This window comes from Lotus japonicus, chromosome 3 (genome assembly GCF_012489685.1).
Source record: "Lotus japonicus ecotype B-129 chromosome 3, LjGifu_v1.2".
NCBI lineage: Eukaryota > Viridiplantae > Streptophyta > Magnoliopsida > Fabales > Fabaceae > Lotus > Lotus japonicus.
Window position 1 is genome coordinate 62714657 of NC_080043.1, and position 12807 is coordinate 62727463.

The 12807-nt window shown below is 38.2% G+C and overlaps 1 protein-coding gene across 1 annotated transcript; it reads left to right on the top strand.

Moving 5' to 3' along the window:
- Positions 1-11051: 11051 nt before the first annotated feature.
- On the top strand, positions 11052-11740 carry LOC130749771 (uncharacterized). The gene has a single exon (XM_057603146.1). It carries the CDS (start codon positions 11130-11132, stop codon positions 11550-11552), a length of 423 nt encoding a protein of 140 aa, XP_057459129.1. The 5' UTR covers positions 11052-11129; the 3' UTR covers positions 11553-11740.
- Positions 11741-12807: the final 1067 nt, after the last annotated feature.

Genomic DNA, 12807 nt, shown 5'->3' on the forward strand with positions numbered 1-12807 from the left:
TCTTTCAATTTGGTAAAAGCTTGTTCGCATTCCTCTGTCCACTGAAACTTTGAATTCTTTTTTAAACATGTGAAGAACGGGGCCGCTTTGTCACCCGCCATTGGCAAGAAACGTGACAAGGCGGCCATTCGCCCTGTCAAACGCTGAACCTCCTTTACACTTGTTGGGCTTTTCATCTCCAAGATCGCCCTTCCCTTATCTGGGTTCACTTCTATTCCTCTTGATGTTAACATAAATCCCAAGAACTTTCCTCCCTGGATCCCAAAAGAACACTTCTCAGGATTCAACTTCATTTGATATGTTCTTAACTGATCAAACGCTTCTTTAAGGTCGCCACCATGATCACTAGCCCTGGCGGATTTTACAATCATGTCATCCACATACACCTCCATATTCCTGCCTACTTGCTTTGAAAAAATTTTGTCCATGAGCCGTTGGTACGTAGCTCCTGCATTCTTCAAACCAAAAGGCATTGTCTTGTAACAATAGTTCGCCTGATTGGTCATAAATGCTGTACTTTCCTCATCCGAGGGATGCATCATAATCTGATTATAGCCCGAATAAGCGTCCATGAGACTTAAAAGTTCATTCCCTGAAGCTCCATCCACAAGCTTATCAACATTGGGAAGTGGGTACGAATCTTTGGGACACACTTTGTTCAGGCTCGTGTAGTCCGTGCACATTCGCCATTTCCCATTGGCCTTCTTGACCATTACAACATTGGCGAGCCACGTTGGGTACTGTACCTCACGGATGAAGCGAGCCTTGATCAATTTTTCAGTCTCTAATTGTACAGCCTTATTCTTTTCTTCACTCATTCTTCGCCTTGGTTGGATGACCGGGGTCGCCCCTGGTCGTATGGCTAGTTTGTGAGTGATCACCTTGGGATCAATCCCTGGTACATCATTGATGGTCCATGCGAAGAGATCTAGATTATCACCCAGAAGGGTGATTAGTCTGTCCTCTTGTTCTGTTGTCAAACCACTGCCAATCTTTAGAAACTTGTCCTTGACTTGCACCTGCTTGGTTTCTTCCAGCGGTTGTGGGCGAAAATCATCAGCATCATCTCTTGGGTCCAAGCTAAATCCTTCTTGTGGGAAGATTTCTGTAATTCGATGGCTCTCCTTGGCGGCCTTCCGCCCATAGAGCGCCACGCTCCTCAAATAGCATTCCCTTGCTGCATTCTGGTCTACACGCAATATCCCGACCTTCCCGTTGCAGGCGGGATATTTAACAGTTAAATGAGCAGTTGAGATGACCGCGCAGACCTTGTTGAGGGTGTCTCGCCCCAAGAGTACGTTGTAATTGGCTCTACACGCCAATACTAAGTACTTTACTTGAAACTTCTTGACAAACTCTCCTTCTCCAAAGGCAGTCGGAATTTCGACGTATCCCCGCACACTGACGCGGTCCCCTGTGAATCCCACCAAAGTTCCCTTGTATGGTTTCAAATCTGATTCCTTTAGTCCCAGGCAATCAAAGGCGTCTCCATAGATGATATCCGCCGAAGATCCCTGGTCTAAGAATACTTTCTTTGTCACATAATTGTTAACCCTAATTGTTACCACAATTGGATCGTTGTCATGGGGAATTACATGCGCCAAATCCTGAGGGGTAAATATAATAGGGGAATGATTCACCCAACACTCGCCTTCGTTCGACTCCTGTACTGAGTGTACTGCCGCCACGTAGCGTTTTCTAGCCTTACTTGAAATTGCACCCCCGCCAAATCCTCCTGCAATAGATGAGCATTCCCCAACAGGATCGCCCAACTCTTCAACTATCTCTTTGCCTTTGCCTTTGTCCCCTTGAGTGATTTTAGCTACCTCCGGCGCTGCTGTGTCTTTAACAAAGTTTGCCAAATGGCCGGCTTTAATCAAGCGATCAATTTCCCGCCTTAAATTCCAGCAATTATCTGTCGTATGCCCCAACGCCTTGTGGTACTCGCACCACCTATTGGTGTCCACGTTAGCTGGCGGCCGCCGTGGGGGTGGTGGGTACTGCACAACGTTGGTCTGTCCAACCGCCCTTAAAATGGTACTTAAGGGTGCATTCAACTTAGTACGTGGAACTGGTGCAGGCGAAGCACCAGTCTGACCAGCTGTGGCAGCAGGTGGACCTTGTGGATTTCTGTGCCATGTATTTTGAAAGCCAGGTTTAGAGTTTTGGTATGGTCCCGGTCTTGGTACACGGGGGGTCTGCGCTATCCTGGTTTCCTTCCCCGCCTTGGATTTGTCCTGTGAAACACCACCAGATTGAGACTGCTTGCGTCCTTCCTCTCTTTCTTGTTTCTTCTGATCATCTTGCTCGATTAATATGAACTCTTGAACACGAGCGCGAAGATCCAACATATCCTTCGCTGGTCGCCTTGTTAAGTCTCTATTCAAATCTCCCGCCCGAAGGCCATTTTTGAATGACGCCAAACAAACATCTGGATTTTCATCCTCCAACAGCACCGCCATCTTGCTGAAGCGTGCCATGTAGGTTTTTAATTTCTCGCCTGGTTGCTGATGTATGCTGATAAGATCAAACATTGTTGCTTTTGTGGTTTTATTGGCGGAAAACTGAGTCAGAAACTTAGTGGACAGATCAGTGAAATTATCAATGGAGAAGGGCGGTTGTCGAATGAACCACTGCATCGCCATGCCTTTGAACGTGGAAGGCAATAATCGACATTTTACCGCATCCGTTGCCCCGCCGATCACCATTTTGGTATTGAAATATCTAAGGTGCTCCATAGGATCAGACTCGCCTGAAAAGGCGTCTAATGCCATGGTTTGAAGGTGCTTTGGAATGTCCACCCTAGTGATGGCTAGAACAAAAGGTTGGAATTCAACTACATCCTCCGCCTCCAAGCGTTGTTCTTGCTTAAAATCCTGCCGCTGAGTGAGATACTCAACCTGGGCTTGCAACTGCTCGTTTTGGGACTGCACCTTCTGTAAGGTATCTAACATTTGTTGCAAAGCCGCAGGCGTGATACCTGTCACTGCCTCTTGTGCTCTCCGTGGAGCAGTGGTTTTAAAGTCTTCCAAGTTCACATATTCAGGCGGCGTTGAACGCCGCCGAACACCTGGATCTGATTTAGCGATCAGATCTGAAGGTCTTCCCGGAGCTGCATTCACCAATGACGCTGGCGACGGCGCCACTGAGTGGACCCCCTCCGAGGAAGCTTCCTGCTCCTGCTCGTCCAGTACGGGACGGTTGTTGCTTCGTCTGCCGCCGCGACCACCATGCCGACCACCACCGCGCCGGCGATGATCGCGTCGACCCATACCGCATGAACGAGTCTCCATGGCTCGCAATTCCTCCTTTTGTCACCGGAAGAGCTGAGCCACAGACGGCGCCAATGTTCTGTACTAGGGCAAGCTTACGTAAGAGAAAGACAAAAAGTAAACCCTAGCAGAGCACTAAAATAGCAAAACTACCATAAAAGGAATATTCTCCTTAATGCTGAAAAAGTTGGTTTCGTACAAGTGGATGACCTCCCCTTTTATAGAGGGGGTGGTCATGATATGGATCTTTCCTATATTTGGGCCTGACAATTAGGGCCCAAATCCCCGTACATATAAGACAAATCCAAAGGAATCTTCCAGCTGGCTTGTGGGTCCATTATCTAAGGGAGGGCAATGAAGCTCGTTGTGGCGCACTTCCCGCCATGGCTATCTTCAATGGCTTATTGTTCATTTTGGGCGGGACATAATCTTCTTTATGTCCCGCCCAGTCCAGAGGGGTATGCAACGAAATTGTCATACTCAATGTCCCTATCAATATTCAATATTCAAGTTGCAAACTGAAGTAAAACCTATAGAAGCTGGAAATTTTTTCCTTTTACGGGTTTAATTTCGCATCATATCCTTCAATATTTAAAAATCCTAAAGATGATGAGAAATTGATCGATATGTTTCAAACGTATTTGTATGCGGAAGTAAGCTAAGTAATATAATTTAATTGTCTTTCAAATTTTTAAATTAAAAAATTATCTAATTACTTTAGCAATTAAATTCCAACGAAAGTAAAATCTTGAAGTGTACACTGTGGAGAGATTTCGCTCAATAATTTTTACAATATGTTGCTAAAGGACACGATGGTCCAGTGGTTCTTATTATGCAATTGACTAAAACGAAAATGTACAAATGTACTAACATGTTACCAAAAAAATTATGTTTTATTTATTGGTAAATACTTAAATCATTTCTATTTATTGGTAAAAACGAAAATATATCATAAATAATCAAAAATTATAAATTAATATTTTACATACAGAACTTTAAAAATAATAAATACAGATAATTATTTTTCAAATATTGAAATACATAAGTATTTTCTTAAATAATAATTGAAAAAAAGTACGAAAATACATATTTTTAAGAACTAAAAACTTCACGTCATCCTCTCCAATGGTTAAGAACACTCAGAAATAAGAACTAAGAACCTTGCATTGGAGATGCTCTTATAACTCTTCTAAAATTTTAGGGTTAATCATCTACTTGGTCCCTGTTTTTGTCTCGCCGTCTGAAGTAAGTCCCTCCCCGGAAAATTTGCAAATCTAGGTCCTCTTGTTTGCAATTTGTGTGGAGCAGGTCCTTGCCGGAGCCCGGAGCTCCGGCGAGTGATGAATGGGCGTGCTGACTGGATAAATGAGGCTGACATGTCAAGAAAAAAAATTAAAAAATTAAAAAATATACAAATCAGTTTTATTTAATTAACAGTCCCTAATTAACCCTAAAAACTAACTAATCCTAATTAACCAATCTATGCAAACAGAACCCAGAAATTTTTTACTTTTGGAATGTTCCAGAACTGTTTCTTCAACAAAACTTGTAAATCCAGAAACACAAATCAAAATCCAGAAACAAAATAGCTTTTTTTTTTGGTAAGCCAAGTTTATATTAGAATATGCACAAGAGGTGCAAGTAAATTACACAGTACAAGGAGTATACAAAAGAAAGAGAATAGACAGGGGGAATAACTAGCAGCAGCAAGAAACAGATAGAACAGAAACATGAAATAGTGGTGGAAGAAATAGGGGAGCACGGGTTCAGATCAGAGAAGAGTGACAGAACAACAACATCCTTCATATTAAATCCTCTTCCCCATCATCAATCAAGCAGTCGAAACCCCCCACAGCAACAAAATCACTCACTCCCAGAAACAAAATCACTCACTACCGCTACCCATCCCACACACACAACACGCACCCACCGTCCAAAAAGCAAGGCACCTCTCCAATCGAAACACCAATGGAGGCAGCCCGTAGAATTAGTGGCGGTGGCCAAGCCGTGAGTGGTGGTAGTGGCCAAGAATCTCGTTCGCGAATCTCGTTCTCTGTTCCTCTCTCTCTCTCACACACCGTCTTCTCCTTCTCCTTCTCTGATAAACTCAGATCCAAACCCAAAATTTTGGATCCGAACTCAGATTATTAGAACCAACTCAAGCTCTTTGTTGTTTCTTTCTTTCTTTCCCCTTTCTGGTGTTAGATTAGGGTTGGGGTTTCGGTTATGGGTGGGGTTCAGGTTAAGGGTGGGGTTCAGGTTATGGGTGGGGTTCAGGAGTGGGGGTTTTGGATTTCGGTTGGGTGGGGTGGGGGTTGGGGTTTCGGTTGAGGGTGGGGGTGGGTGTGTATGGTGGGAGAGGGAGGAAGAGGAGAAGATGGAAATTTTTGTTTTCTGAAAAGAATTGGTGAATGATGAAGAGGGTAGAAGACCTCAGTCAGGAACCCTAAATTGATAGAGATGAATGGGAATTTGGGGGTAATTTCAGGAATTGAGATTATTTGGGGGGAAATGAATTTGTTAGTTAATTATGGTTTTATTTTGATAATTACATTAAAAAAACTGACATGTAAATAAATTTATTTATTTATTTATTTTTTCCTTGCCACGTCAGATAAGTAAATCCAGTTAGCACGTCCATTCATCACTCGCCGGAGCTTCGGGCTCCGGCGAGGACCTGCTCCACACAAATTGCAAACAAGAGGACCCTAATTTGCAAATTTTCCGATGAGGGACTTACTTCAGACGGCGAGACAAAGACAGGGACCAAGTAGATGATTAACCCAAAATTTTAACATAATGAATCAAGGTTTCAAAAAAACATAATGAATCAAATTGGTTGGCTCTCATATTTAACAAAAAAATTCAAATTCAAATTCAAGTTCAAAACTTTATATAATTTGTAATTTCTAGAGAAATCTCAACAATCAATCATGAATCTTCAATTCTACATGTCTTTTGAAATAGAAAATCATTCATTTTTAACACACATTCATTATATAGATAGAGACTTTAACATCATTTTATCAATCTTATACACATTTTTTTGCCTCATGTTCTCCTTTTCCATGTTAAAATAACACTCAGTCCTTATAATATTTTTTCAATTGCATTGTACACTTCGTTCTCTTACCCATGAGATAATGTGTTCTATCTTCTAAATTTATATTTTCCCAAGTCCGCTACTTCTCTAGAGAAAGCAAAAATTTGTGCAAGTGCATTTGTGTTCTTCTTCTATTCTATTTTTCCTAATATAATTAATAGTGTTATCTTTTCTCCACGATTTCCTATGATCTTCCCTTGTTCTGATTTTTTTTCGTCTAGGTCTTTTACTTCTCCGGAGAAAGTACTCATCATTTGCGCAGGCATGTGTGCATTTCTTCTCTTTACTTTCTTGTGATATACTGTGTGCTATCTTTTTCTTCATGATTCCTTTTTTCGTTTTATTATTTTTTTAACATGCCATGCATAATATTGTGAACGATAATTTCCATAAAATTGTGCGTGATTTGGTATTTGTTCTACTTTATGTGGAGTTCTTTTCTTCTATCTTCTCTATTTTCCCCTACTTTCACTTTGCTTTGGTATTTTCCTCAGTCATTTTAGAGGCAAGGGGATCGATATAAGGGAGCGCTCAGTCAAATGTTGCTAGATATTGAGGATGAGCATGTAATGAGACAAGTTCAAAGGAAGACATGAGGATGTTTTATTTCAACAAAGGAATGATGAGTTAGGCCAATGACAAACCTATCAAGGGATAATATTCGAGAGCTCCAAGATAGAAAAACATACACAAAATGAATTTGAAATGTGATCCAATTTTGTGTGAATTAAAATAATTTTTCATTTTATATTTTATATTTTTCACATAAAGGTTTAACTTTGATCCATACTTTTACACATTTAAAGATCCTTCACTTTGTAATAATTTCATTTTTACAAGAAAGAAGATTTAGTAAGTCAGACGATCAACTTTTTAGTTTGCTCAAAACATTAACCTGCTAGATTTACAAATGTTTTCTAAGTAATATGTTTTGATGCACAGTTTGATTTTTATCTTTTGTATGTAGAAAGCGTGAAAAAATAACTTAATAAAAGTAAAATATGCAACGTTCGTTGCATTTAGAAAAAAAAAATATTTATTTAATTTTTAGATTACCATTTCAATAATTTTATGGGTTTATATATATATATATATATATATATTTTAAAAAAATTAATATATACTTTTTATCCCTACTGAAAAATGAATTTTAAAGTTATTAGTGATCTTAATATAAATATTAAATGCATTTTATATAATTTTTTTGTTACAAGCATTTTATATAATTTGTTTGCCTCATATATAGTTTTGCCTCATTATATAAGAGTACTTTTTAAAAATAATATTAAATATTTTATAAATTGATAATTATGAAAACAATACCAACAAATTGATCATTCTAAACCATTGATGTCACAACTTTTTTGTTATAAAAATAGTAGAAGGAAGAAGCGCTGAGGAGGCCAGCAGAGGCTCACTCCTAGAAGGCGCGCTGAGGGATCTCCCATAGGAGGGTTACTGCCAACTGGGTAGGGGATCTTAATCCTCGACCTATGAGGATGTGAAAGTTAAACCCGAAGTCAGTTGTGTCGACCCATGTTGGCTTGATGTCACATTTTTTGTTATTATGGTTTTAAAATAAAACATCTTTTGTAAAATTTCCATCCAAAAGATTTTTCTCAATCGACATTAATATCTCTTTTTTTTTTTAAATCAATGTATAAAATTCATTAATTAAATAATCTATATTATATATATATACCAAACATTTATATATTTATGCAATTAAAAATTGTACAAAATTGCATAAATATAATATTACACTAATTGTAAATATTATATATAGTAAAGTAACCCGTGCAATGCACGGGTGATTCCGCTAGTTATGTATCTAGTTAAACAGTATGTATCCAGTCGTGACAATTTTAGAAAAAAAATATCAGTACAAACCGTGACGGTTCCAGAATTTTATTGTTGTGGGGGCAATATGCACAATTAAATTTGTAACATAAAAAATATAGAATATTATTATTAAAAGTTTGTAATTTAATTTTATAGGCAAATGTTAGTAAATTAGTCCCTCATCCGGGTTCGAACCTGGGACACTTCACCCTTCAACCCACCCAACTCCTATGTCCCTAACTCTTACCACTTGACCTATCATTCGGGGACATTAAAAGTTTGTAAATACATCATATTGTTGGGGCATTTTCTGCTCTGTGAGGGTATTTTCTACAATATAGTAACATAATAACACTTATTATATTAATACTCACATATATCCTTACTTATTTTTTAAATCAAGTGGGGGAAAATGCCTCCACCACTGTCAACGTGGATCCATGCCTGAGTACAAACAATTGAACTGTTGTTTCATACAAATGGTAAATTACAGTGATTAAACCGCAATTTTATACAACGCATGAAAAGTTACAAATTGCATATTCCAATACACTGTAGTAAATTAACCACTGTAAATTATGACGATTGAAACCGTCGTTTATGCACTTAGTGAATTTGGTGGGTGCAACAACGATTTCCCGAAACCGGCATTATATAGTGAATGATGAAAGGAATTATGGCGTTAACAAAAACTGTTGTTATTATATATAGTGGTGGTTTAAACCGTTGCGATTTGCATTTATTTGTAATGACAAAAGGAGAAGATAAGTGACAGAGTTTATGCAATGACAAAAACCAAATCCTGCAACACAAAAACTTTTCAAAGCTACTGTAATTTTGACAAAAAACCATCAATTCCAATACAAAGATTCAGAAATTGGCATTAGAAAATAATATTACAACTTGCAATGATCAAATTTTTAAAATTTTGTGATCACAACGACATGAACAAAGGCGAGGACGACGGTGTTTTTCAATCTCGAACGTCATGCAGCCACAAAAACACCACTGAAGTGGCCACACAGGACAGAGACGAAGAGGGCGGAGCTAGGGTCGACTGGGCTGGGCTTTAGGGCTTTGGGCTAGGGAAGAGACGGCGGTGAAGTAGGAAGGGACGAAAGGGGAAGACAAGTTGTGACTGGCTTTTGGAAATAGGAGAGGATCGACGGGCCGGAAAGGAGAGAGGAGAGAAGAGAAGAGAATAGAATAGAAGGCGGGTGACGGCTAGGGTTTGAGTAAGTGGTGTGAGAGTATTTAAGACTAGTGTTAAGGGTGTACTGGGCTTTAGGCTAGTTTTTTCTTCTTAAATGTCAAACTTTGTAAAGTGTGACCAGTGATTGGGCTGGCTAAGCCTTTTTTTTTTATGCATAATTACTTCGATCGATTCGGTCGGACCAGAGCCCAAACTAAAACTAACTTGTTCAGTCCTAGCGAACCATTCTGTTGAACCGTCCAAAACCGAGACCGAACCAAATTGATCCACTCATTAAAAAACCGGTTGGTTTGCTCGGGTTCAGAACTTCATGGACACCCCTAGTCATCACCACGAGTAAGTAGACCTATTCTTTTACCTTAAGGCCAAGGGGTTATCTAAATGACTCATGAGAAGTTTGGGTTAAATAATTCATCATCCAATCACATTGGAGATAAGTGAGTTGAAATTTCTTTTTAATTTATTAATTTATTTCCAACTCACTTATCTCCAATGTGATTGGATGATGGATTATTTAACCCAAACTTTCTCATAGGTTATTTAGATAACCCCTTAGGCCAAGCAATGAGTCGGGTCGTCTTCAAATTCGCATTTGCTTGTAACCGCCAATAATGAACGACGAGCAAATGTTAAATTGACCGGTAATTTTAGCATTTGGACTAGAATTTCAAATAGACACTTTACATCGGTTTTGAAACGACACATATACCTAAACAAGACTATTCATTAAAAAAAAGAATAACTTGTTTCTATAATTTATCTTATTATAAGGTATTACCCTTTAGGTTCAAAAAAGAAAAGAAGGTATTACCCTTTGAAAAACCAAAAAGTTAACAATATAAGATTAGAATTAGCTGGTTTCAAAAAAATAATTCAGAATTAACTAAGGAGAAACAAACACACTTTCAAAAAAAAAAAAAAAACAGAACATAAAAAAAAAAATCAATCATAATTCATAACTATGAAACCAAAACTTGATAACCACCCTATGAATCTTTGAATCGCTTTTTACCCAAAAAAGTCATTTCTAGTAGTTTGGCGGGAAATCACTTCTCACAAACACAATATAGTAAAAGACTACCGACATTTGAAGAATAATAATGCCTTTACAATCTCATGTGCCAGAAAACAACACTTGGGCCTTGCTGCGCTCATAGACTTTAAAAATACATCACAAGTAGACAAAACCAATACCAATGGCTACCCGTTAAACCTGTGAAAACCACTATGAAAAGGATAATTCAAGAAAATAGTTCAAATTGATAAATGGATGATAATTATGTTGAGATACCAATATTTACAGTTTAATTTTCAAATTAATTTTTTTTATACATAAAGACAACTCAAATCTGAAATATTACCCAAGAGAAATCAAACGAGCATTTATTCACTGATAGTTCAAACCTTAAACTAAATATTTAAAAAACTAAATTATCTACCATAGATATCGTCATGTGGTTCAACTAGAATCCACTATAATTAAATTAAAATTATAAAATTAAAGTGTGTAAACCTGGTTACACTTTCGGTGTACATTAAATATGATACAAAATATTTTATATAAATAAATGTGTAAACTGTAAAACGTTAATTAAATATTAGCTGAATTTATATAATATGTGAAACCCAATAGTGACTCCTTCTCAAATTATCAGAAATTGGTGGTTTTATCTTCATCGTTATCTTCCCAATCGCTAACATGGGTGTGGTGATAATCGACGGCACGACGGTGAGGGATTTCGTGAACGACGAAGCCAGTTTCACCAAGAGCGTGGACGAACAGTTCGCCGCGCTGGATCTCAACAACGACGGCGTTTTATCACGCGCGGAGCTCCGCACCGCCTTCGAGTCCATGAGGCTCATCGAGGCTCACTTCGGCATCGACGTCGCAACCCCGCCGGAGCAGCTCACCAAGATCTACGACTCTGTGTTTGATACGTTTGACGGTGATGGTAGCGGCACCGTTGACCGCCTCGAGTTCAGGTCCGAGATAAAGAAGATCATGCTCGCTGTTGCTGATGGTCTGGGAACTAACCCGATTCAGATGGCTCTTGAAGATGACTCTAACAATCTTCTTCAGAAAGCTGCGGATCTCGAAGCTTCTAAGATCGGCGCCGCCTGACCGCGACGGAACACGGCGGTGATGCGTTTCGTTGTTTTATTTTATATTATATTTGTGCAATTAATTACTATAAGAGGTAGGATAGCTGTTTGTGAATTCGTGTGTGTGTGTGTGTGTGGAATCTTTTTCCTTTCTTAATTTGTATGGATTTACACTTTAATGTGAATGTATGACAGCGTGTTACTTTATATATGATTTGATAAGAAAAAAATAGATATAAGAAGAGAAAGTGAATATAATTGAGATAGATGAAAAAATGAGATGTAAATAAATCAATACTATATGTTTTGTATGGCAATAAAGGTTTATTCACCCTCAAACCCTTTTATATATCGAGAGATATTATGAATTTATGACAGCGTGTTACTTTAATTTATGAATAATAAGCTTTTTACACTTGCATTTTATGTTTTTTTAGGGTTAATTCTCTACTTGGTCTCTGTGGTTGTGTGGCCGTCTGAAATTAGTCCCTCCCCGGAAAATCTGAAAATCTAAGTCCTCGCGTTTGAAAAAGTGTGTGTAGCAGGTCCTCGCCGGAGGGACTAATTTCCACACACTTTCCAAACCCGAGGACTTAGATTTTTAGATTTTTCGGGGAGGGACTAATTTCAGACGGCCACACAACCACAGGGACCAAGTAAAGGATTATCCCTTTTTTTTATAAGCACCCTTGCACTTTATGTGATAGAAAGTACATGATAAATAAATAAAAAATTGATAGGCCAAATGTTAGTTGTTAATTGTTAGTTAATTAGTTCATTCGTCAGGATTCGAAAATAAATGAATGATATGATATATGATGTGATAAAAAAAATAGATATAAAAAGAGAAAATGTATGTAATTGAGATAGAAGTAAAAATGAGATGTGAATGAATCATAAGTCATGTTTTGTATGATAATAAACGTATATTTACCCTCAAAACCCTTCTATATACCTAGAGACATTAGAATAGAAAAGAGAAAATTGACTTATGTGATAATTGATCAGGAAAAAATAGTTTTAAGAAGGAAAAGTGGATTAAAATGACATATTGACATGAAAAAAATGAATGCATAGTTGATAGGGTGGCAATGTGGTTCCTCGTCGAACCATCCCTCTTAACTCATATGAGGGCGAGGTGAGTGAGGTAATTTAGCTTGCGAAGCTACATAACTCATCTCACTTAATCCGCCTGTAACGCCCCAATTTCTCAACTGAGGAGTCACATTAGTAACCTAACAAAGTCTAAGGACTATTTCGTAATCCTAAGAAAA

Excerpts from the sequence above, each read along its gene's own strand:
- LOC130749771 (XM_057603146.1), top strand. The coding sequence starts at position 11,130 with ATGGGTGTGGTGATAATCGACGGCACGACGGTGAGGGATTTCGTGAAC.